At 31.5% G+C, this 27361-nt stretch overlaps 2 protein-coding genes across 2 annotated transcripts in view; one reads left to right on the forward strand and one right to left on the reverse strand.

The window, feature by feature from the left end:
- The window catches only part of LOC139490959 (beta-TrCP-like), a 46693-nt gene extending 42319 nt beyond the window's left edge, over window positions 1–4374 (reverse strand). Inside the window, exon 1 of the mRNA XM_071278125.1 lies at window positions 4267–4374. The gene's annotated coding sequence lies outside the window, so the exon portion shown is untranslated. The remainder of the gene's footprint in view (window positions 1–4266) is intronic.
- Window positions 1054–25673, forward strand: LOC139490960 (actin-related protein 6-like). Its single transcript, XM_071278126.1, has 12 exons — window positions 1054–1357; window positions 6871–6988; window positions 8633–8701; window positions 13427–13550; window positions 14440–14578; window positions 16478–16534; window positions 17893–17991; window positions 19712–19832; window positions 21583–21706; window positions 22749–22824; window positions 23980–24042; window positions 25263–25673. The coding sequence occupies exons 1-12, from the start codon at window positions 1275–1277 to the stop codon at window positions 25390–25392; spliced, it is 1203 nt and encodes a 400-aa protein (XP_071134227.1). The 5' UTR covers window positions 1054–1274; the 3' UTR covers window positions 25393–25673.
- Window positions 25674–27361: the final 1688 nt, after the last annotated feature.

Consider the following 27361-nt stretch of genomic DNA (forward strand, 5'->3'; position numbering starts at 1 on the left):
AAAGACAGTATACGATTTACTTACCTTGTTTTAGTTAAGTCATACATTTCACTGACTTAGTCTAAAGAGAATATATTAATCCAGTCAAATATTCACAGCTGATCTCGCCATTACTTTTTCAAACAAACATACTAAATATGTGTACATTACTGTGTTTAGATGCGAGGTGACATCAATGTACTTACTAACAAATACCATTGGCAATTATGAATCATTTTATAGTACAACAAACATGGAGTAATAATGATCATGAAACTCTTCCAACTACTCAATGTTTCAAAATGCCTCTATAGGAAATGTTACCATAAAATGTACATATATGTATATGGAGGTAGTGATGCTGTTGGTTGCATTGACAGTTGTAGTATATTGGATTTATAACTTAACTTCTTTATAAAGTTTTTGACTGTTTTAGTTGTTGCATTTGTGTTTTTTTTTTGCCTTACATAAAACTATTGTCGGAAGTATATGATAAAGCGATTAATACATGGCCTTTTCCATATCAGCCTGGGTATCATCCCTCGACCCATATCAGCGCCTCGACTCCGTCTCGGGCTGATTTGGGGTCTCTGGATGATACCCAGGCTGATATGGAAAAGGCCATGTATTAATCTCTATGTATTATACCATTGATGTAATTACATCTATGATTATACCAAGGCCTTGATTATACTTGTCAATCAGGTGTAGGACATAACATCAGAACAGTGGCAATACATGTATATCTCTGACATGTTATATTGATTGATTGATTGTTGTTTGTTTAACGTCCAGTGTCAAATATCTCATGTCGTGTTCAGGGACAGAAAATAATATAGTTTTTATTTCAAGATTGCTTTTCTGAACGCGGACGTTAAAGAAGACATCCGACTACAAAAAAAAAATGAAAAAAAAAATAATATATGCAGCAGAGTCATGGGTATTGATTTTTTTTTAATGTGTATATTTTAATTATGTCATTGAATAATGTAAAATCAATATGTGACACAATAATGAAATAAAATTTATTATTATTATACATGTAAAACGTAATTGAATGCTGAAATCAACTATAACTTGAAAGTGAAAGTGAAAGTAGGATATATCTACATATCACGAAATACACGTGTTTTATGTATTTCTAAGTCGTAAATTCTACTGCTAAATAATATGTAAATAATTCCAGGTCTTCCAATCAAACAAAATGAGTAAAATTAACGAATACCTAGGACTCAGAATTTTGAACATTTCAAAAACAAAACAACAATAAACAAACAGCTAAAAATAGGTTGCACATGGCTATAAAAATGGCGGCTGTAGTTTTGGATAACGGCGCCGGTTTAGCAAAAGTTGGATATTCTACAGACAAAAACCCTAGGTAATTATAAACAAAGTTCCCTGTAACACGCATTACTTGAAACTATTTCACCAATATAGACAAATGCAAGATTTTGTATTAATATATAAAAATATATCATAATACAAAAAAATATAAAAAGGGGGAGGGAGCACTGCGTATGACTTTGAAATATAATTTATAATTGAAATTGTTATAACTTTTATTTAAAATAGAATATGTAAGTAGTTTCTTGGTATATGATTAAATCAAAATCTTTCTTATAACACTAACAGAGACATATAATATATATGTACTCTGCTTATTATAATTATAAATTATAATATGAATCAGGGACTTTCTATAATAACTAACTGGTATAGAAAGTCCCTGTATGAATGTGTAACAAAAAATTTGTTCCGGCGTGACATTTGTTCCACCGGAACAAATTTCATAGGAAATATGTTCCACCGGAACTTATGTCACAGAAAATATGTTCCAGCACTATAAAATTTGTTCTGGAACTAATTTTTTAACCAAGTGTGAAATAAGTTCCGGAACAAAAATCACAGCACCATGAATTTTGTTCCAATATTAAAAAAAAAAAAGAAGTGAAATAAGTTCTTGTGATATTAGTTTTAAACGAAGGTATTTTATAGAAATCAATGAAAATGTTCTGCTCGAACCTATTTCACAGAAAATAAGTTCTGTGCTTGCATGGGGTACATTTGCAATTGGAGGAATGACTTTAGGATGAAGATAAGAAATAAAAGCGATGATAATGTATCTATGTTTGATCGTTTATGTGGTATTCAACCTCCTTGTTTCCTGATGATCTGTCATTGGTGTTCTAATCATACATGTACTTAGCTATGGTCATTGCACAGTTTTTAAAGAGCGTGTATTTTGTTTCTTTATGTCTTTTAATATAATTGATCAGCCACTTTGTTCTTTTCAAAAAAGTACAAATATTCATCTTCAACTATAATACTTTTTTTCGGAATGACTTTTATTATTATTTCTTATTCTACTCTTTCCTGGCTCATAAGTGCCATTTTTAGTATTATTACTTGAGCATGTTATTAAACTTTTTCTTTACTCCACATGATCCAATTGGATGTTTACACTTTTTATTTATTACATTATGCTATATAATACATGTTTTTTATAATGACTTTAAACTCACTGATGACAAGTGCTCAGTATATAAGAAAACTTGTTTAACCAGTGGAACATATTTCACAGACAAGGAACTCATTTCACCAGGTGAGGAACAAATTTCACAAATCCAGAACTTATTCCACCAGGTAAGGAACAAATCTCACAAACATGGAACTTATTTCACTAGGTAAGGAACAAATTTCACCAACCCAGAACTTATTTCACCAAGTAAAGTGTGGAACTTATTTCAAAGAGATGGAACAAATTATATAGAAATTGTCTGTGAAAAAAGTTCTCCCAGAACATATTTCCTGTGAAATTAGTTCCACTGGAACTTTTTTCACAGGAACAAATTTTGGCTCACAAATGCACCTGGCCTTTATTATCATATAACATGATGCATTTTCATTTTATCAAAGTAATTCACAACACTCTATAAGAATACTGTTTCTGTATTTAGCTCACCTAGCCCGAAGAGCTTATGTTGTCCGTCGTTCATAGTCATTAACTTTCCTCTGAAACTACTGATGCAAATTTAACCAGACTTGGTCAAAATCAGAGAAAGTATAATAGATGGTAACTAAAAAATAAGGAGGAATAATCAACAAGACGAGATCTACACATAATTCAACATGAGTTTAAATGAAGTTTTAAAAGAAGTACTGTTCTTCATTAGGAATTCTTCCAGTTTCAGAACATGTACTTCATAACCTCCTCGTCTGACAAAGATTGTGAACATATATATTCTATGCATGACAGACACTAGGTCTTCTTTAGACTATTCAATCTTAATTTAGCCTTTATTTTAAGATTAACAACACCAATCATTTTAAAAACTTGCTTCCTTAGGAGGTGCAACTCAAGACACTCAAGTAGGCTTGGTACAGTTACAAAAAGGACTGATCATTAGACCCTTTGTTATTTGAAAATATTTAATAAAAATAAATTTTCTTATTATTATTCTCAAGTATAAATTAAATTTTATTATACATGTATGTTGTTGAAACATGTGCAAGTTCTCAGTATATTTTTCCTACTACATAAAAAAGATCTTGCTGGTAAGTTTTTCTTCTTCAAACTGTTTATTTGAGTTTTGCCCTTTAATGATGATTATTGCAAAAAGATCTATAGCGTTATTTGGAAATTATCTTGAATTCTAAAGTGGAAATAGAGAAAAAAGTGAAGAGCAGAAATGTCAACCATGGCAACAAGCAAAAAAAAATTTAATATGTAAATAGTGTGATGAATGCTAAGTAAAAGGTGGTTTATGTATGGGGGAAGGGGTTTGAAATTTAAAAGAAAAATACAATTTTCAATAAGATTCTTCATTATTAAAAATGTGATTGTGAGTGAAACTTAAGAACTTACTTAAAAGTATTGTAACCAACTTATTTTCGCGAGCGATTTATTTTCGCGACTTTCGCGAGTAGAAAAATACCGAGAAGTTAAATCGTCACGAATATGTAAAACTTGGATCTTTCCTTATTTAACAAAATCAAGTTAATTAGAAAATCACAAAATTAAATCGCCACAAAATGGACTCGAAAGGGCTAAACATGAAATAAAATATCCGCGAAAATAAGTTGGTTACTGAAATTATATATTTTTGAAAAAAATTGTTCGACAGATAAAAAAAATAAGTGGAAATAAAGATCAAAATATCAGATTTTTTTAAAGGTGAGCAATTTTGCTCTTAAACTTTTAGGAGTCTCTTATTCATGCTTTAAATGTTTGCTATAAATGTGTGAATTATTAAACTTAATAAAAGTATGAAATCAAAATAGACTTGCCTTGAAATTGAAAACATTAAACTTCTAAGGAAAGAGAAGTTTTGTTGCTTATCAGGTTATGTAATGTCCATTGTCAAACCACCACAATATAAGAAGATTGATGAAAATAGGTTTAAATATTTAAAACATTAAGCCAAGAACACTCATATAGGCATTGTTTATAGGTTGGACAGATCTTAGTTTAGATAATTATCAAAGGTTTTAATCATGTCAATGTATATTTTTGTACAATACGAGGATTATGTTCTTTGATATATTAAACAGTTGTACTAAGGTATACAAATGATTCATATATATATTTCATAACTTTCTTAAAATTGACACAATTGCCAGATTAATCCACAAAAAAGAACCCAATAAAATAAGAAAACGAAAGAAAGTAAAAAGATATTGAAAAAAGTTCAATAAAATATTTTTAAGTTAATCTTTTGCAATGTACATTTATTAACAATTTTTTTTTATTTCATCAAAGATCATATCTTTTTTTCAAATGGAAAATTGAAATTATAAAAGAATTCCTATATTTTCAACTATTGTTACCAGCATATACATGGACCAAGGAATATTCCATACTTACAACGAAATAACAACTGAATCAAGATGACCAAGATGTCCGATACCACCTATACATCTATAAATGATAGCAGATATAAATGATTGCAGAAGAAACGTACCACGGGCGCCGATCTTAAATGAACTAGGAATTCACAACTATGCCATTATACAGACCAACTACTGCAGACGATCCAAAAATTATATAGTCACCAAATAATTAACAAAGGAACAGTTTTTGACAATTTTATTATCCACAGCGGCGATCATAATCTTCCTATTGTTGCCGACGCGCCGGGAAGTAGTAACCTCCAACTATGGCCAGGTTGGAAGAGAAGCCTTGCGAAGTGGTAGGAACCATGGGAAGTTCGTCCTATTAGATGCCAAGCCTTTAGAACAATTTCATGTATCATATAATAGTAAAACGAACTCAAGTTACATTGTATACAAACTTTAATTTTCTATATTTATCTTATCTATTTATAACTCTGTATTGCTACTTTCACTTTTCATTGTTTCTCTCACCATGACGACGTCAAATTCAATGCACCACTTTGAGTACTTCAGGGGCTCAATTTCTGTATAAAAATTGTCCTGATGAAGCCTGCCTTGCAGGCGAAACATGTAGACATAGATAATAAAATTGCAGATCTTTTGAAGTGTTGTTGTCAATTTTAATTATTATTGTTTGAACTGTATACACCTTTGACATAAATCACAATAAGGAACTCAGTTGAATAGCTTTATGTTACATATTGAATTAATGAACTTTAAATACAAGTTCAATTTTAAGGTCAGAATTATGGGAATGGTATAGTTGTTCTAAAGAAAATTTCTTTGTACACATACTTATTAAACATTTTGTAATGTACCGGTACTTAAATAAAAAGGTTACAAAAAACAGGGTCTCAAATATATTGATACTTTGGAAGTTCAAAATTCCTTCACCTTGCAACAGATACCTGCTCTTTTGGTCATACCATTATTTCTCACTACTTGGGAGTATAAAACATGTGCTTGAAATACCAAATCCAAAAAAGTAGAAAAATATTTTGATATTGATTAAATACATCACATGAAATTAATTTGGTGAGGTAATTTCATTTTGTTCATTTGCTTAGAGGATATTTTTTTTTCAAGTAAATTCTTTTATTTTGTTCATTTGCTGAGTGATGGATTTCTCCAAGAACCAATGAACCACAGAGAACAAAATCTATTGTATTTTTTCAAAGGTTCAAGTGAACTTACAAACATTTGAATTGACAGCTTAACTGCAAATGATTCTGTGAAAAACTCATTTCTTTCACAATAAATATATTTATTCCATATTGATAAATTTTAGTAGCTTTTGCTATATGAATGGGAATTGAATAAATTCTCAATAAATAAGCATATTCACCTGTGGAAAAAGGATATTCACCATGCAAAACATCACATGCTTTTATGTGCATAATTTTGATAAAAAATGTTTTATGTACATGTACGATTGGATTTGATAAATAATTGCAATTACTCACATTTCCCTCGGAATATGGAATAAATTATACATGTACCACATTTTCTTAATACTTACTGAAAATGTCAATTTTATGTATATCAATTCAAATTGCATTGTGCTAATAGGTTTAATATGTTATGTTTGTCTCCATGAAATAAACACCAGTTAAAGATAAGGAGATCTGCTTTAATTGAAGAAGAGACAACTATCCATCAGAGTTCAAAAGATGTGTGCTTCCTTTTATCCACTTTTAACCATATTTATGGTATCATTGATATTGCTTGACAAATTTATCTTTTTGTTCAAAGAAAGATTACTCTAGATCTGTAAATTATTCACACTAAGTTAAAATAATTTGATATAAAATAGATATGATCATGATGATCTGCACATGACAAAAAAAAAAAGAGGCAGCATTAAATCATTTATATTCTTTCCAACTCATACTTAATTGTGTTGCCAAGGTCAGGAATTTAAGGAAAAGAACATTTTTATTAAAATAGGTGGACTTTCTAGGCATAGAAAATATAAGATTATTTTTCTTGTCATTACAGATTAATGCCAAATTGTATTACCAAGGCAAAAAGTGTGAGAACAAGAACCTTTATAGGAGATCAGATAGATGATTGTAAAGATTTGTCGGGGCTGTTTTATTTGTTGCCATTTCAAAAGGTAAGATGTTATCTAAATCAATGTGTTAATTTGTTTTTATCCTCTGAATTTCTAGATGAAGTATTATGACGGTCAAATATATTGTAATTTGTTATAGCAATAAAAAAAAAAGGAAAGCTTTAAGAGACATATATATTTGAGGTGTTGTGTGTTATCTTTTATGCCCCTGCATAGGCGATGGGGACATTAAGTGTAACCTTTGACCCTCCTTCCATCCGTCGTTCCTTGTGACTGTCTGTCACACTTTCTGTGGTCTAATTTTTATACGACCGCTAAAAAAATTGTGCGTAGTATAATGGTATGAGTTGTTGTCGTCTACGTTGTCGTTATCGTCCGAGGACGCATTTAGTTTCCAGACAATAACTTCAGTTTTAGTGAATGGATCTCTATAAATTTTTAACAGAAGGTTCAATAGCATTAAAGGAAGTTTGGGATTGATTTTGGGGGTTGTGGTCCCAATAGTTTAGGATTTAGGGTCCAAAAAAGGGCCCAAAATGAGCATTTTGCTTGGTTTTCACACAATAACATTTTAAAGTAGAAGTAAATAAAAAATCTATGAAATTTAAACACAAGGTTAATGACCACAATAAGAAGATAAGTATTATTTTTTGGAGTTTTGGTCCGAACAGTTAAGGAATTAGGGGCCCAAAAAGGGCCCAAATAAGCATTTTTCTTGGTTTTCGCACAATAACTTTAGTATAAGAAAATAGAAATCTATGAAATTTTAACACAAGGTTTATGACCACAAAAGGGAGGTTTGAATTGATTTTGGGAGTTTTATTTCGAACAGTTTAGGAATGAGTGGCTAAAACAATCCCAAATAAGCATTTTTCTTGGTTTTCGCACAATAACTTTATTATAAGTGAATAAAAATTTATGACATTTAAACACAAGGTTGATAACCACAAACATGACAAAAGGAAGGTAAGGAAGGTTGGGATTGATTAAGGGAGTTTTGGTCCCAACAGTTTAGGAAATAGGGTCCAAAAGGGTCCAAAATTAAACTTGAACTTGATATGCCAAATCTATCCGTGTATTTAGAATCTTAATATTTGGTCCCGTTTTCAAATTGGTCTACATTAAGGTCTTAAGGGTTCAAAATTGAACTTTATTAGATTTCTTCAAAAATTGAATTCTTTGGGTTCTTTGATATGCTGAATCTAAGCATGTATTTTGATTTTGGATATTGGTCCATAATAGGTAAATTTCCAATTTAAAAGTTTAAGTTCTTAGACCACATTCATTCTGTGTCAGAAACCTATGTTGTGTCAAATATTTAATCACAATCCATGCTTGAATGTTGTGTCCATACTTGCCCCAAGTGTTTAGGGTTTGACTTCTGCGGTCATATTAAGCTGCGCCCTGCGGAGCACCTGGTTATTTCTGTTCTCTAACTTGAATTTCCCTCATCCAAATTTTATGAAACTCATACACAATGCTGATAACCATAAAGTAGTTCAAATTTGGGCAGTGAGTCACCCATTCATCTTCTGTTTGTAACTTATAAAATTATGAAGCCTACACGGGTGATATATGCATTCTTTTTATATTTTATTCTTTTTTTCGGCAAAACGGTATTTCCTTTAAATCATTCAGAATCATATCTCATATCATTAATGTTATATTTTATATGTTTTGTTTTAGGGTTATTTAGTGAACTGGGAAACTCAGAGACAAATATGGGATTACATGTTTGGGAAAGATGGTTTAAAGGTTTGTGTATAATATTTTATAAGACTGCAGATTAATTATCACATTGTGATTGGTTTCACGCCGTCACGTGTTGACCAGTGATGAGACCTTATCGCACCACGGGTAAATTATCGTGTTGTGATTGGTTTAACGCCGTCTCATGGTGACCCCCTATGAGAGAGTAGGGGGTTAGTAAATTTCATTGGGGTCATGACGTGTTAATGGTGACGTCATCTATTAATGTTGTTGTGTTTCATTGTTTATTTTTCAAAAAAAACGCAGCAGAAAAAGTCTAGCGTGCGATAAATTTGTTATTCAGTTAACTACTGACCCCCTACGGATCCATAGAGTCCCCCGGTGAATAAAATCCATAGGGGATTTGGCCTCCTGCCTCACCCCCTATGGATTTTACTAACCCTCTATGGATCTGTTTGGGGTCAGTATCGAACCATATAACTTATAATATAAACATTCTTGTCAGTTTTTATATTGGGTCCATGCAGCAAGTAGACCAGTTTTTAAATAATTTGCAGTAAGTATATTGTTCATATTTTTGTTTTCATAATATTGGTCTCTAAAAGAATAAAGAAGGTGCATATAAAAAACTAGTACAAAGGCAGCCATATATAGGCGAAACCCATGACTCTTCTCACTTAAGTTTAATATTAGTCTGTGTATCAGCTGATGACATTTAACAATCTAAAAGATTGCTCAAAGATAATTTTACCATAAGAAAAAGTAGGTGTAAGAATTCATGAGAAATCGCTTAATCTTTATAGTTCAAAGAAAATAATAAACGTGTTTTTTGTGAAAACAGACTCTATATCATGTATATACAAGGAGGAAATTGAAAACTTGAACATTAGAATAACATGTTCAAAGGAAAACTTTAAGATATATAGACAATAAATGTTTAGTGTCTTTAAATATCAGCTGTATTTGTACGAGGCTAAGAAACAGGTGTAATGCGAGCTTTAGCGAGCTATTACTCCTGTTTCGAGTCGAGTAACAGAATGTAAATTGCAGTTGCATTCCAATGACGTATTGTTTTACCTTATACGAATTCACGATAATTACTTTTATACGTTCTGTTTGTTTTTTTAAACATTTCTTTTGAGCAATAAGAAATAAACCAATTTTCTGATAACAGACAAACATGAACATCAGTATTTTCTACGACGGCAATCATCAATTTCAAAACTTGAATGTTTACATGTGTAATAAAATCAACCATGTCAATTTCAGCATGCATGTTAAGTGAATGCAAAGTTCAGTTCAAAATTCTGAAGCGTAGGACAAGCCGTACACTTTTGTTTCAAATTAGACAATGTTTTGTTATTTGTTTTTACTGTTGACATTAATTATCATGTTAAAATAGATAATTATTCACCTTGAGCGATATATCATTGTTGACTATTCGAGATTCTTTTTTGCAAACCCGTCTTCAGCTGAATGTGTAATTTTAATATTACTATGCGGGCCTCAAGAGATTTTAAATAGAAAATAAATGCAAAAAATGTAAATTTTTGTGTCTTTCAAAGCACAAACAATATACAGAATTAATTGCAGGATAAAGACAATAACTGTTCAGTGTATCTATATATCTGCTGTATTTTACTTGGCTCAACAAACAACATATAAAAGTAATTATCGTGAATTTGTATAAGGTAAAACAATACGTCATTAGAATGTGACTGCAATACACATTCTGAGGTCACGTAGGCTCATAAAAAACTTGTCAAACATAGTCCAGCAGTGAGCAGACCTTTAAAGTGATATCTGTATAGTATACTGATATAGCATAGCGATATCTGTAGGGCTGTATCTGTATAGTAAGACACCTAATTGCAGGATAAAAGTAGATGTTTAGTGTGATGTCCATTTTCCCATAACTATTACACATTTTTGTTATTGGACAGCTGAAGCCCGTCTCTGGGTGAGGGATTTTCTATTGGTGGCCTTTGGTTATTTTCTTTTCTTTGGTCAGGTTGTTGTCTATTTAACACATTCCCCATTTCCATTCTCAATTTTATGTTACCAGATAACTAAATTTGATAATTTGAATATTGTAGATAGTACAAATGTATAACATATGTTTTCTGTTTAAAGGTTGCACTTTGTAAATACAGCTGTTTCTCAAAACACGCCTCTTTTTGGGAGATCTTGAATATTCATAGAAAATTAATTTTGTTTACATACTGGTTCCCAGTCATGCTCTCTGTGTTCCATCTCACAGAGACATAACTTGGGAATGTTACCAGTAAATAAAAATTTGCATATTGTTTACATTGAAATCTGTGGTAACCTTTCAATTGAGGTAGGGGTAGTTAAGAAAATTAGTGTTAGTTTAAACTCTGAGAAGTTCAGGGCATATAAACGTTGAAAATATGCTGCACAGCCCTATATTTTGACCTTTGAAAAAAAAATGTGGTGCATAAGAACTTTCCATTCTAGGATAACATTTTTTTCAAAATATCATAGTAAAAGTGGTACAGTTTTAGCCGTAAAAGGAGTTCCTATGGGAAATTGCATTGTCAATATTTACAGAAATGCAACCTATATATAACCTTTTTTTAAAGTTTGTTAAAAGTTAGAATACACTTTACTACTCATTGATTTATTGGTTAATTGATGTTTAACACCACTTACAGCACTATCATGCTATTTCATGGCAGTCATTTTTATACGAATACGACCGCAAAACTTTTGCAGTTGTATATTGGTATCACGTTGTCGTCTTCGCTAGCGTCTTCCGAAGACTAATGGTTTCCGGATATTAACCAATCTCCCATGCAGAGTTGTCGGTCCTTGCTCTCTGAGAGAGCAAGGACCGACAACTCTGCATGGGAGATTGGATATTAACTTTAGTATAAGTATATAGAAATGAAGAAAATTTTAACACAATGTTTATAACTACAATTGAAAGCTTGGGATTGATTTTGGGGGTTATGGTCCCTAAGGTTTAGGAATTAGGAGCCCAAAGGGACCCAAAACAAGCATTTATCTAGTTTCAGGACAATAAGTTGTGTATAAGTATGTCAATTGCTCTGAAATGGTACCACAATGTTCATATTATAAGTAGAAGGTTGGGATTAATTTTAAGGGTTATGGGGCAAACAGTTGAGGAATAAAAGGCCAAAAAGGGTCCAAAAAGAAAGCATTTTTGTAGTTTCAAGACAATAACTTGTGTTAAAGTGTATGAATCTTTCTGAAATTAGACCACAAGATTCCGTACTACTAAGGGATGGTTAGGATTGACTTTGGAGGGTTATGACTCATACCATTTATGAATTAGGGGCAAAAAAGGGGAAAACAAGGTTTTTTTTCTGGTTAAAGGACAGTTAAGACAATTTGAAAGCAATGTAAGGGAGGTAATCCAAAAGTAATATTTGAACTACTTCACACTACTTTTAAATATGTGTATTTGAAATTTGCCAATATATATAACTTCAGTATTAATAAACTCCATTGGAAATTTGCCAATAACTTCAGTATAATAAACTTCATTGGAAATTTGTCAATAACTTAAGTATAATTGGAAATTTGACAGTAATTTTAGCATAATTGAAAATTTGCTAATAATTTAAGTATAAGAAAATATAAATCTTTGAAATTTAAACACTAAGTTTGAAACCACAAAAAGGAAGGTTTGGATTGATTTGGGGGTTATGGTCCCTTTAGTTTAGGAATAAGGGGTATAAAAGGGTCCCAAATAAGCTTTATTCTAGTGTCCAGTCCAGACAATAACTTGTGGAACAGTGTATAGAATTGCCTGAAATTGTATCACATGTTTCCACACTAAAAAAGGATGGTAATAGGATTGGAGTTGCGGAGTTATGACTCAATCTGTTTATTAATTAGGAGCAAAAAAGGGGGAAAACAAGGGTTTCCTGGTTAATGGACAATTACTTTAACTTCGTTTCTTTATGTTGGTACTCTTTGCTATTTTTTTGCTAGATCTAGTATGAAATTCTTTAAACTGTTTACAGAAAATTATTATTGTCTTGAGATCATTAGCTGTAAATTTATTTTTAGAAGTTACAATTAATTAATATTAATTTTAAACATGACTGAATGTCATTTTATATTTTAATATTTATGATGAATTTAAATGAGTAGTTATTGTTGAAAACTTCATTAGAAATTTAAATTGAGATTATTTTTGAAATAAGGGAAAGGGGTAGTTGAATAAAAAATAAAAGAGGGGGGGGGGGAGGGGGGGGGGGGGGGTTACAATTTTTCTCATTTCAGATTTCAGAAATTAAAAGAAAATTTCTTCAAATATTTTCATGCAATTAATACTCAAAAGCAAAAAAAAAAATTGTTAAGTTTATTAGACCACATTCATTCTGAATTTCTGTGCCAGAAACCTATGCTGTGTCAACTATTTAATCACAATCCAAATTCAAAGCTATATCAAGCTTGAAGGTTTCAAGTGTCCATACTTGCCCCAACTGTTCAGGGTTGGACCTCTGCAGTTTATAAAGCTGCGCCCTGCGGAGCATCTGGTTTTTGTCGTTGGAGGAAGTCAGAATGCCATGAGAGGACCAGTGGACTATGGTAGGAAAACTGACAATCCTAGTCAAATAAGATTGGTAACATGTACACTACACATTCAACCCGTGTTTAAATTAGTTCGACTTCTAAGACCACTCTGCAACTGAGGTCCTCTTTACTACCTAAAATAATGATCTATTCTAATCTTTATGTGTTTGATTTTAATGTTTTCTGTATTTTAATTGACAGGTAAATTTTCATGATAGTAATATAATTGTAACAGAACCATATTTTAACTTCCACTCTGTACAAGAAGCTATGGATGAAATTTTCTTTGAAGAATATCAGTTTAACTCAGTATTTAGATGCAATCGTAAGTAGACTGTAATTGTTTTATTTTCTGAAAACAGTTATGTGCATGTAATAGACCACTTTCGAGTTCATCCGTCACCAGAAAAAACTTGTCATTTATACGCACCTTTATGACATCATTTACCAGATAGAGGGGGTCGCCTGTATCCCTGCACTATTTACGTTCATCAAGCGTCTTAGTGATCGTCATTGTGCAGGATATACTAGAAATAATGTTTGTTCTGTAGGTACTTAATGACAATTCACTAATGACATCAATGCTGATTGTCAATTTTGAGAATTCAATTTGCCGAATAATTTGTACAATATAGAATTATAGTTTTCCAACCACTCGCTCAACATTGGAATGGAAGTGTTGACGTCCTTAAAAGCACAAATGACGTTCACTAAAACCAGAGTTTTTGACGGAAATGCATCGAACTCGAAAGTTGTCTATTGCATGCCTCATACCCAAACAAAAAGTGATTTAAAGATGATAAAATGTATATCTTTATATTGTAAACATGGAAAATCCAAAAAATGAATAAAACACAGAAGAGAACCTTGGAGAACAGAATATATTTTTGGTCAAAGAATTAGATGTATGTTTCTTTGAATTTCTATTTTTGATATTTTGACTCAATTTTAGGTTAATCATGTTAACTCAATTGCTTGGTTTGAGATAAAGTGCAATAAAAAATTTGATATTTATTTATATTTTAATACTTGGAGTCCATTTATACATAAAATTCTTATTAAGATTTTTATTTTCATTCAACTTTAAAGATTAAGAAGCAAAATAAAACTTGGTATATTTGGTCTTCCATGTCCTAATTCTGATTGGTTACTTCAAAATGTAAATTTCATGTATATAATGAATGATTTCATTAATAGAAACTTTTATATTCCAGCTTCATTTTTATCCCAGTACAAACACTGTAAAGAGAAGGATCAGAAACCATTGTGTTCAATAGTGTTAGATGCTGGATACTCATTCACACACATTATACCATATTGTAAGGGCAAGAAACTGGCAGAATGTACAAAAAGGTGAGAATCATAATGTAACTGATTTTTTTTATACGACCGCAAAATTTTTTGCAGTCCTATATTGGTATCACGTTGTCGTTGTCGTAGTCGCCGTGGTCGTTGTCAGTGTCTTCCGAAGACGGATGGTTTCCGGATAATAACTTTAGTATAAGAAAATAGAAATCAATGAAATTTTAACACAATGTTTATAACTGTAAAAGCAAGCTTGGGATTGATTTTGGGATTATGGTCCCTAAGGTTTAGGAATTAGGGGCCCAAAGGGGCCCAAAAACAAGCATTTATCTATTGTCAGGACAATAAGTTGTGTATAAGTTTTTCAATTGTTCTGAAATTGTACCACAATGTTTAATACCATAAGTAGAAGGTTGGGATATATTTAAAGGGTTATTGGGCAAACAGTCTAGGAATAAAGGGCCAAAAACACGCATTTTTGTAGTTTCAAGACAATAAATTGAAGTTATCTTTCTTTGTCCAGAATGGTTGTTGAATCACCTAAAACCAATGCTTGATGAAATCTTCTTTGAAAATTGGAGTATCTTTCTTTTTCAAGAATAGTAGCAAATGCTATATACAATATACAATGCAATATTCACTGTTACTACCAACTGTTAAATTAAAGCAATCTTTACCATTCAATGATTACAAGCACTTTGATTACCATTCAAAGTTATGCCCCTTTACAAGTGACAAAATTTAATGAAATGTGTAGATAATGCTTATTACCTCTAAACTCAGTTTAAGTTCAATTTTTGGCAGCTTCACTTTTACAGTTCTTGAGTTATATCGCTTTATAATGTTATCTGCTAGCGAGGGCGACACATTCCCCATTTATTTTTTAACAGTTACTATTAATTAATATTAATTTTAACCATGACTTTATGACATTTTATATTTTATGATGTATTTAAATGAGTAGTTATTGTTGCAAACTCCATTAGAAATTTGAATTGAGATCATTTTTGGAATAAGGGAAAGGAGGAGGTGAAAAAAAATTGTGGGGGGGGGGGGGGTAAATTTTCTTTTATCAGATTTCAGAAATTAAAAAGAAAATTTCTTCAAATATTTTTTTTTGAGAGGATTAATATTCAACAGCATTGTGAATTGCTCAGAAGCAAAAAGCAAAAAAAAATTTTAAGTTCATTAGACCACATTCATTCTGTGTCAGAAACCTATGATGTGTCAACTATTTAATCCCAATCCAAGTTCAGAGATGTATCCAGCTTGAATGGTGTGTCCATACTTGCCCCCACTGTTCAGAGTTCGACCTCTGCGGTCGTATAAAGCTGCGCCCTGCAGAGCATCTGGTTTCAAAATGTTTTAAAGATGAGAACAATTCACAAATGTTGTACCATATTATAAGGGTAAGAAACTGTCACACTTTTGTCATATGATATTGTAAAGAGCAGAATCTGTCCAAATGTAAACAATGAGAAAGCAACACAAGCACACAAATAACCTAACGACATCTTGAGGTCAACTACAGACAAGTATTTTGTTGAATTGAGGCTTTTTTCTACTTTTCATGACTAAATTATATCTATTGAAGAAATGAACCTGGTGAAGCATGGTTTTCAAGAAATAACTCTTTCAAGGAAAAAAAACCCATATTTACGATGCTTTTCATATTCAGTTTATACACTTTTATATCTATTTCACACATTTTTAAACAGTTTTATAACAAGAAGTATAAACCCTCTATATATAATTATTTTGATATTGAAGAATCAGTTCAACTATATGTAAATGTGTAAAAAATTTAATAAAGATCTGAAATACAGCCCAATTATCTGAACATTGCTTTAAAAAGATCGTAATACACTCAACATTAAAAAGCTACAAGACTTAATGCTAGACGCCATATAATTAACAATGTTTATGAGAATACTTAGATTTTTTCAGAATTGATGTTGGTGGTAAAGTGATGACCAACCATTTGAAAGAAGTAATCTCATACAGGTAATAAAACTATAATACATTACACTGAGAAAAACTCAATTAAAAATACCACCCTTTTCAAAGTCAAGATAAGTCTGATATTCATGTTTCCAAGGGCTGCTACTATAGGTTAGGGGATGACATTTCCCATGTAAAGTTCTTTGAGTGATGATGTGCAAAGTTCAGTACATTATTACATAATTACATTTTCTCATAAACTTAAGTTAAGCTACATTATGCATAGTTAATACAGCCAGAAGTAAGCAGCACATATCTGCTTTCCCAGGCTAACTAGCTTCGATCAAGTCCATCTCGTTCAACCGATGATAAGTGTTCTTAATCAGGGGCCTTGTTCACTTTAACATTGATTATATATACAAAAAAGCATGACTAACAAAGTTTATATTTTTAACAAAATATTTGCCAGAAATTCCCATTTTTTGTAAACTGGTTTATATGTTATTCAGGTTTCAATCATGATGGTAAGGGCATAGTGTATTTCTTTTATATTTATAAGTATTTTGTGCAGAAGATTTGAACAATTTCCAGATTTTCAATATCAGTGTTTTCTGTCTAACTACCTGAAAAGTGTTATTTCAAATAAATGTATACTTGCACATGGATATTTATTACCAAACAAATAAGAACATGACCATTTTCCATTTTGACCCTCATTATCACCTCTAGATCCTAATAGACAATTGGTTTAATATAGTGCCTTGGAATGATGTTGGAAAGGAAATGTGTATACATTTTCTCAAACTTTATCAAATATTTGTCATTTGTGATTATGCTTTCCTGTAAATATTTAGGTTACAGAAAAATTAACATCTAGCCTAGTAAAAAGTTTTGTCGAGCCTTAAAAAGCGACACATAGTGATCCTACATTCCGTCGACGTCGTCATCGGCAGCGTCCACAAATATTCACTCTGTGGTTAAAGTTTTTTGAAATTTTAATAACTTTCTTAAATTATCCTTGATTTCTACCATCCTTGGACAGAAGCTTGTTTATGCTCATAAGATAGTATCCAGAAGTAAATTTTGTAAAAATAAAATTCCATTTTTTCTGTATTTTACTTATAAATGTACTTAGTTTTTCTTCCAGTTAACATTACATACTGTCTGCAGTTACTGTTTTTAAAACATTTATAATATTCATAAACTATCCTGGATTTTTACCAAACTTGGTCAGAAGCTTCTTACAATCAAAAGATAGTATCGAGAGGGATATTTTTATTGATTTTTTTTCCTCATTTTTGTTGAGTCTGCAATTAACAGCAAAAGTAGGCGAGACACTGGGTTAAGTGGAACCCTTACGAATTTATTGGTAATAGAAATTATATAAATTAAACATACATGTATTATATTTGTAATTTCAGACAGTTGATGGTAATGGATGAAACGTATGTTCTTAATCAGTTAAAGGAAGATGTGTGTTATGTTTCTCAAGATTTTATGAAAGATATGGAGATTGGCAGGTATTATACATAGCATAACAGGCTTCATGTGTTAAGTAGAATATGTGATCATTTATGGAAAGAAATCCACTAAAATATCACTTATTATACCCCCATTTTTTATACCTCAGCTTTAAACAATTGGGGGTATACTGTTTTACCTCTGTCTGTCTGTTTGTCAGTCCATCCATCCATCTGGCCATCTTAAACCCCAGCTTTAAAAATGTTGGGGTATACTGAGTCAGTTTTACCTCTGTCTGCTATCCATCCGTCAGTTTGCCATGAATATTATTTGGATCTTTCTCTGGAACTACTTCATAAGGATTTCTGAAATTGGTTTCAGGGTTTATATAAGTCAGCTTTACCTTGTGATGCTTTTTCAGATTCATCACTCAACAACTTCCTGTTTATCAAATATTTGGGCAGGGGTATCATCAGTGAGCAGTAGCTCACAGTTTTACTTGTTAAATTTCAGAATTGCCACTGACATGATAATTTAAAAACAGGTATCCAGTATTAAATACCAGTCTGGTGGACAACAAAATAAGCCAGAAATTTAAAGTGGCACTTGAAATTTAAGGATGGCCTACTGTCACACTACATTAGGTCATTATGCTCCCTGAATTCATTGTTTTGTCAATATTTGAAAAAGTGGCTTCTTCAAGCTTTTTCTTGTAAGTTTACCAGGGGCAGAGGACTCCACATGCATGTCAAGTGTTAAATTTGCACATTTTCGTAAAATTCTATAAAGAGGGGTGGAATGACTTTCCAGGACATTAAGATTAGACCTTTATTTTTGCTGGAATTCAGGATTGGGCTTTTAGTTTTGCAGGAATTTATGATTTACACCTATCAGAACTGTAGAATTGATGATTTAAATTTTAGGGATCTGGGAAAGCATGCTTTATTTTTGTGGTATTAAGGATGACAACCACTACTCCAGACCCCAGCCCCTCTCAAACTGAAATTATCATATACTGTAAATTCAGAATTTATTGCGAGGTTTTTAATATGAGGCAGGCATTACCTGTAAATGGGGACGAAGTCTGTGTGAATTATTTTTTTGTAACTTAAATATTTGTTTAAAAAAAAAGAAACGGAAATACCGTAACGTTTCCGATTTTGGTTCTGTTGTTAGGGATTTAGTTGTGATGTTACTTACATTATGACGTCATATGCAATGTAAACAAAGAAACGCTATCATCAGGTTACGTTTTTTCATATCAAGGAATTATTAAAAATGAAATTGGTATTGTGCGTTCCTTCCTATTTTATACTAGACTGATAAATATATATTTTACTCAAAGTTTCATACAAACGAGACCAGAAAAAGGAAGTACATTGTACATTTCTGCGCAGATCCGGGATTTCACAACACGACAAAAAAAATTTGAACGATTTTGAGTTCATTAGTACATGTACAATGAAAAATTTGGGAAATTTTCCCGTATTTTTTTTTTATTGAATTTTCTACTGTTATTGGGGACTCCGTCCCCATATTATTGTGAAAAATACAACAGAGTTGTAAATGCAATGATTTAAACTCACACTTTGAATTATTTTATATGAATGCAACAAGATATTTCTCCAAATCGTAAAAATTGAAAATTTCATTGAAGTCTAAAATAACAAAATCGCAATAATAAATGCACGCAATAATTTACAGTAACCAAACTCTCTTTAAATAATGTTTTGTTTTCAACTCTGTTATGTTCATCATCTGACTATTTTATTTTAAAAGGAAGAAAGGAAAAGAGAATACAATAGCCAGGGACTATGTATTACCCGACTATACACATATAAAGAGAGGTTATGTCAAACCTTTAGAGGAGACTACAGGCAGAGCTAAAGATGGAGAACAGGTTAATATGCTAAATTCTTAAATAATACAAGCACAATATATTTAAGAAAAAAATTCATTCAAATTTGAATAACAAATGTCAGACATGATCAGTGAAATATTTTTTGTGGGCACCGACAACGAATTATGGCCCGCAACAAAGTTGTTGGTGCCATATAGTTTTACCCTTGTCCTTCATTCCGTAATTTGGTCATTCCGTAATTCCGTCATTCCATAATTCAGTAATTCCGAAATTCCATAATTCCGCCATTCCATCATTCTGTCATTCCATCATTCCGCAACAAATCATTATACAGAGTTTTTTTTCTAAACACCTTCAGATATTGGGCTGATTTTAGGTATGTGAGTTAACCATGGTGAGTTACAGATCAAGTTTAAGTTTCGTTCTGCTCCGCTAATTTTTGACCAAAAATTACGGGCTTTGGACTTTGATAAATTGTTGAAAATCACAGTTATACTTTTTTTTACAGTTTCTAAATGCTTTCAAATATTGGGCTGAATTTTGGTATGTGAGTTACTCATGATGAGTTACAGATCAAGTTTAAGTTTCGTTCTGCTTGGCTAATTTTTGCTGTAATTTCGGGCTTTGGACTTTGAATTTTTTCTGAAAATCACAGTTATACGGACCTTTTTTCTAAATGCTTTCAGATATTGGGCTGAATTTTGGTATGTGAGCTAACCATGATGAGTTACAGATCAGGTTTTTTAGTTTATGACTGAAAATATAAATTCTTTGAGAATACCTCCGACTTTGAACTTAACTGTAATGGAATAATAAAAAAAATAGTTTGGAGAAGTTTCGTTGCGCTCTGCTAATTTTTGCCAAAATTAAGGGTTTACAAGTTTGAAAATTGTTGAAAATTAAAGTTATAAGGACATTTTTCTATATGCCTCCAGATTTTGTGCTGAATTGTGATATGTGAGACTACCATCATGTTTGTGTCCAAATGTGTTATTGAAATTGCAGAATTTTCAACTTTTTGAGACGGGCCATTTGTCGCTTTGACACATCTAGTTTTTAAAATATGATGAGGTTTGGCAGTATATTAAGTTGTCCTAAGGAAAACAATAACATACCCTACTTTACTTCTGTTCATCCACCTGTTTGTCAATCCTAACACATTTTCGTTGAATTTTTCCCATGATCTACAAACCAGGTATCCTTTTCTTTGGTAGCACTCTTTCTGTCCATGTGAACATGCTGCATTTATATATTTTAAGAATTTATCAATTTCAAAGTTGACTGAATATATATACCCATATAATCTTACAGCTAATGACATGTATGTAATTTCTGTTGCATTTTCATCAGGACTTTCAATTCAGAGCTTCTGTAAATTTGTTATCAAGTTTCATGAAAGCATGTTAAACAGTGTGTTTCAGATGTATTTTCATCGGGACTTACAAATCAGAGCTTCTGTAAATTTGTTATCAAGTTTCATGAAAGCATGTTAAACAGTATGTCTCAGATGTATTTTCAAATCCATTATCAACTTCCTGTAAATCAAATAGTGATATCAGTGGTATCATTACAGTTCATTTTGTTCATCATGGAATTGTTTTGATTATTCCCAATGGTGATCCCTTTGAGAGTGCTTAAATAGTGTCCTGTAACTTATAAATTCATTTAAATATTGCAAGTTTTATAAAATTGTAAAAATGTCGAAAGAATTGACAAATGGTTTCAGAAATTTACAATTATGAGATTTTCTTGTTTTATCGCATTTATGCTATTAATTAATTTTTTTCAGATTATCAGAATGAATAATGAAAGATTTACGATACCAGAACTCTTATTTCACCCCTCAGATGTTGGTATCCATGAAATGGGTGTGGCTGAAGCAGTGGTGCATACAATTCAGTCTCTACCTGAAGGTCAGTTATCTGTTAAGGTTAGGGAAATTGCATCAAAGTTCAATTGCGTCTACAATTGAGGAAGGTGAAACATAGGTGTTGCTTCTTCGATGCTCGCAAAAGTGAAAAAAAATGCTAAGTTTCCTGCTAGTCAGTTTCAAAGAAACTACTTTTGTGATAGATCAATGATATTTTCTATAAAGTTGCATTACTATGAGAACATATGATTTTAACGACTATTTTGAGGCCCTGTCTCCTAGGTCATGGTTCAGTGATTTTCAATTAATGACCAATTTTTGATAGTAAGTTTTCTACTTAAGTTAGTTTGATCAGAGCTACTTATATCAAATAGACTGTGATATTTTCTATAAAGTTTCATTACTATCATTACATATCAATTTGACAACCATTTCGAGGCCCTGCCCTTTAAGGTTATATGTCAAGTGTCTTTCAATTGATAAAAATTTTCATTGTTTAGTTTTCTGCTTTAATCAGCATAGGAACTTCTTGTGATAGATCAATGATACTTACAAATAATATAGTAATGCAAATTTGTCTTTGTTGCGACCCTGCCCACATAGGTCATGGTCCAGCAACACTCAATTAATTACCATATGAAGTTTTCTACTTAAATTATTTGATAGGAACTACTTCTGATAGATAATGATTTTTTCTATAAATTTGAATTACTATCCTTACATCTCTACACTGTTTGACGAGTCTCCCTGTATTTTATGGTCCAGCGACTTTGAATTATCTAGCAATGTTGCTTTCCATCAGATGTCTTTTTATGAATTTTCTGTTGACAGGAGAGACATATCTCTGTGTCAACATCTTATTTGGTTTCTTCTTGCTTTATTTGATATATGTATATTGGAACAACAACAAAAAACAAAAAAAAAACCCATAAGCATGCAAACCTAAGATGTGTTTTTCCTTTTTTGTATGTTCAGTAAGAAAGTTCTTAAAGATCTGTGAAAATAAATTTAAATCCAGAAAGGAAGTAGACTGGTACCTTACATTTTGTCTAATTCCTAATATTTATAATATTTTTGTTTTACAGAAATGCAGCCCCATATGTACAATAATGTTATACTAACTGGAGGTAACTGTAAGATGCCAGGTTTTTACAGTAGAATGTGAGTTTATAATTGAGTAGTTAAACATAAAACATAGTTGAGGCAGGTTGCATGTGTAAATTCAGATGAGTGTACACAATGACAATGAATATAATGTATGTAGACAACAAAAGACCAAGAGAAATTATTTCCGCCCATTTAAAAAACAAGAATGTGTCCATAGTACACGAATGCCCCACTCGCACTATCATTTTCTATGTTCTGTGGACCATGAAATTGGGGTCAAAACTATAATTTGGCATTAAAATTAGAAAGATCATATCATGGGAAACAAGTGTACTAAGTTTCAAGTTGATTGGACTTCAACTTCTTCAAAAACTACCTTGACCAAAAACTTAAACCTGAAGCGGATGGGCGAACGGAGGCACAGACCAGAAAACATAATGCCCCTCTACTATTGTAGGTGGGGCATAAAAATGTTGACTTAAAAGTCATGGTTTATTTTTTCAAACTATTAAGTTATACCAAAAGTCACTGTAAAATTGAGAATGAAAATGGGGAATGTGTCAAAGAGACAACAACCTGACCATAGAACAGACAACAGCAGACGGTCACCAACAGGTCTTCAATGCAACATGAAATTACCGCACCGGAAGCTTCCTTCAGCTGGCCCCTAAACAAATATATATACTAGTTCAGTGATAATGAATGCCATTCTAAACTCCAAATTGTACACAAGAAACTAAAATTAAAAATAATACAAGACTAACAAAGGCCAGAGGCTCCTGACTTGGGACAGGCGAAAATGCGGCGGGTTAAACATGTTTAGGAGATCTCAATATGTATGCCAACCTGTATCAACATTAAATTTTGAAGAAAAAACCTAGAATTATGATTTGTGTAATACAAAAACTCAAAATTGAATAAAATTGTGTTGAATGATAGTACATGAATAGGATTGTCAATTCCAAATAAATCTTGATTAACAGTACTTGGTATTCAGAACTCACATTCTGATAGCTTAAATATAGATCTGTATGTGAACTTTTCTTAAATCCCTATAATTGAATCGAGTTCTTGTTCATTTGTTGATAAATCTCAATTATTTTAAAATGCATGAAAAAATTTCTGAATTTACAGTAGTATTTGCTGATAAGAATATTGCTAGTGAAGTCACCTAAGTTTTTGTCTTTATAATGATGTGATTTATTTTAGGGAAAGGGAAACTAGAAGTATGACCCCAGATGAGTATGACCTTTGTATGAAAAAACCTGAAAAGTAAGTACTACCGAAAGAACAAAGGATGTATGTTTATGATTGTGACAGTACTCATCAAATTACTTGTAAATTAAGGATTATGTACCCTTGTGTTGATTCAAAGCTAAACATATGGAAATTTTATAGAAAATCCACAGTCTTTTTCCTTGTACTCTCATATTTGGCAATTCGGTGCTTGATAGATAGAGGATTACTGCATGAAGTGCTTGCAATGATTTCCTTAAAACAAGTTCATAGATTTAGATATATGTTAAAACAAATATAAAGATGGACTAATTCAAGTACACCTTCTAGGGTGCGCCTGTCTTACGTGATTCAGCAAGAGTTTTTTTTTTGGAATTAAAGGTTGTTTAGGACTTTTTGTAAACATTAAATGATAGCACATCATAGAAAAACAAGTTAGGAATCTATGTTTAAAACTCTATAACAAAAGTCTCTGTATTAAAGTCTGTGGATTTTCTACAAAAATCTTGATATTATTTGCAACAAAATCCCCTTCTTCTATTAAATACAATGACACAATAGGTAATAATGCTTTGCACGAAGTTTCCCCTTGTTATATGTATAAAATGGCTCATCCATTTTTCATTATCTTTGCTGTTTTGATAATACTACAGATTGAAAATTCCATAATTCACATGGCTACAGAAGGGTCCTAAACCTTAAAAATGAACTACCGGTATGTTATGAAACAAAACCTTGAATTAGACTGAAATGATTGTCAAGCATTTAAAATGTTTCAGCAGTAATCAATTCTATAAAAGCCCAAAAGAAAAGATATTATGAAACACCCGCAAGGAACAAAATTGTTTAATTTAGACTGGACGCATTGTCAAACACTGAACATTTTTTCAACTAACAATCAAGAGTTACTATTTTATTCATAGCATATATATATATGTTTTTGATCATTTTTAGATCATATATATATATAGGATTCTAAAATTTACATCATTTTATCTGATTTCTGGTTGTCAAACCTTCCCTCTAGTCAGAAGTTTGACAGTCTTTCGCAATATCACTATTATTACAGCAAAAAAGTTAAATATTTTTGAAATCCTGACAGTAAAAAGTACATTGTGCAAAAACCTTTAGAAAAAAGGTTCAACAATAAATTTAAGTACAATTGGTAATGTTATTGAAAATTAATGAAGTAATAATTTAAAGAAGCTATGATGATTGTTCCTCTGACAATGATTTTTATCAATTCTCTTTCTTAGTCCTAGTACATATGCATGGGAAGGAGGAACCATGTTGGCCAAAGATCCACAGATTAAAAAAATGTCAGTCACCAGGGAGGAATATGAGGAGAATGGACATAACATTTGTTTTGAGAAGTTTGATGTATGAAAGATAAAAACTTATCATAATCCGGAACAAGATTTGTGTACAATATATCTAACGAAGACTGTTATGGCATAACAACATTAGACCAATGTGTTTTCATAGTAATAATGTTGTGTAAAAAGAAGATTGAAAACAGAGAAAAGACTGTTGTGAAGAATCACTGAGATTTATACTAGACCAGTAATGAACAGATTGACGAGAGATGATGATAGAACATTGTATTTGATGCTTATGTCAGCTAATGTATATAATACTATCAAATGCAATAAATATATCAAAATTTGTTTTCATTTAAAAATAAACTGCTTTACAGGGTGCAGGTTGATATGATGGAAAGGTTGAACCATGAACAGTTTTACCAAGTATGGACACAATATTTAAACTGGGTACATCTCTGAATTTTTAGATTGTGACACAGCATAGGTTTCTGATTGAGAATGAATGTGGTCTAGGAACACAAAAATGGACAATTACCTATTATGGTCCAATATCAAAAATCTAAATACATTGACTGAGTCTTAAAATCAAAGAACCCAAGAATAAAATGTTTGATGAAAGCAATTAAAGTTTGACTTTTTACCCTTTGGACCTCAATGTGAAAAAATTGATAACAGGGCCAAAAATCTAAATGCACATTTAGATTCAGCATATCATATTAAAGAACCCAATATATTAACTTTTTTTTTAAATTCAAACAAGTTTTAATTTTTGGACCCCAATTTGAACTAACTTGGACCGAAAATAAAAAATCTAAATACATTTTTAGATTCATGATAACAAAGAACCAAAAGAATTCAATTTTGTTTCAATCAAATTACCGGTAAGTTTAATTTCGGACCCTTTGGACCTAAATATGGACCAATTTTATAACAGGGCCAAATATAAATTCATGGTTTATATTTGGAATATCAAAGAACCCATAGAGAAATAAGCAATCTATACAAAGTATTAGAAAATTGCTGTTTTTGGCTCCTTTTTCCTAAACGGTTAGGGCCATATTTAACCCACAAAATCAATCCCAAACTTTCTATTTTTGGTTTATGGAACCTTGTGGTACAATTTTATAGAGATTCATAAACTGGTAATTTAGAAACCAAATATTTTCTGACAATGACAACAAGGACAACGTCATACCAATATACAACAGCAATTTTTTTTTGGTTAGATAAAATTGATGGGAAAAATTCAAACTAGAGTCCACACTTTGAAATGTCTTGCCTTCTTTACTAACCATTGCTTTTATGTTGATAGTCTTAAATATATAGCTTTACTACAAGTATAAAACAAACTTAACATGATTCAAGAAAATGAGACCAATGTCAGATAAACCTAACAAGAAATATATGTACACCTTGCAATCATTCAGTTCAGAAAATGAGGTCAAGTCAGATGGACCATGTACACCTTACAATCAATCTATGCATTCAGTATCTAAGAAACAAACAACCATGAAAACTTGACATTGACCAATGAACCATGAAAATAAGGTCAAGGTCAGATGATACCTGCCAAAGACATATTTACCATACAAATATTCCATACAACAAATATAGGTGATCTATTGCTTATACCAGTAGTTTAATTAAGAAAAATATACATGTACCAAATCACAAAAACTTAACACTGAGAAATTAAGTGTGAAAATGAGGTCATGGTCAAATAAAACCTATTGCATATATTATTATAGTATTATAGAAAAAGACTAAAACTCAAAAACTTTACTGACCACTGAACCATGAAAATGATTTCAAGGTCAGACACCTTCCAGTTGGACATATACACCTTACAATCATTTCATACACCAAATATAGAAGACCTATTGCTTATAATATCTGATATATGGACTTGACCACCAAAAGCATGTTCCACTGATCATGATCCATGAAACATTGTAGAGGTCAAATGAAAACTGTCTGGTAGGCATGAGGATCTTGCAAGGTATGCATACTAAATATAGTTAGCCTTTTACTCA

This window comes from Mytilus edulis, chromosome 10 (genome assembly GCF_963676685.1).
Source record: "Mytilus edulis chromosome 10, xbMytEdul2.2, whole genome shotgun sequence".
NCBI classification, from domain to species: Eukaryota; Metazoa; Mollusca; class Bivalvia; order Mytilida; family Mytilidae; genus Mytilus; species Mytilus edulis.

Excerpts from the sequence above, each read along its gene's own strand:
- LOC139490960 (XM_071278126.1), top strand. The coding sequence starts at position 1,275 with ATGGCTATAAAAATGGCGGCTGTAGTTTTGGATAACGGCGCCGGTTTA. Across the intron at positions 6,989-8,632 it reads ATTTGTTGCCATTTCAAAAG|GGTTATTTAGTGAACTGGGA; the intron begins GTAAGATGTTAT and ends GTTTTGTTTTAG. Across the intron at positions 13,551-14,439 it reads CTCAGTATTTAGATGCAATC|CTTCATTTTTATCCCAGTAC; the intron begins GTAAGTAGACTG and ends TTTATATTCCAG.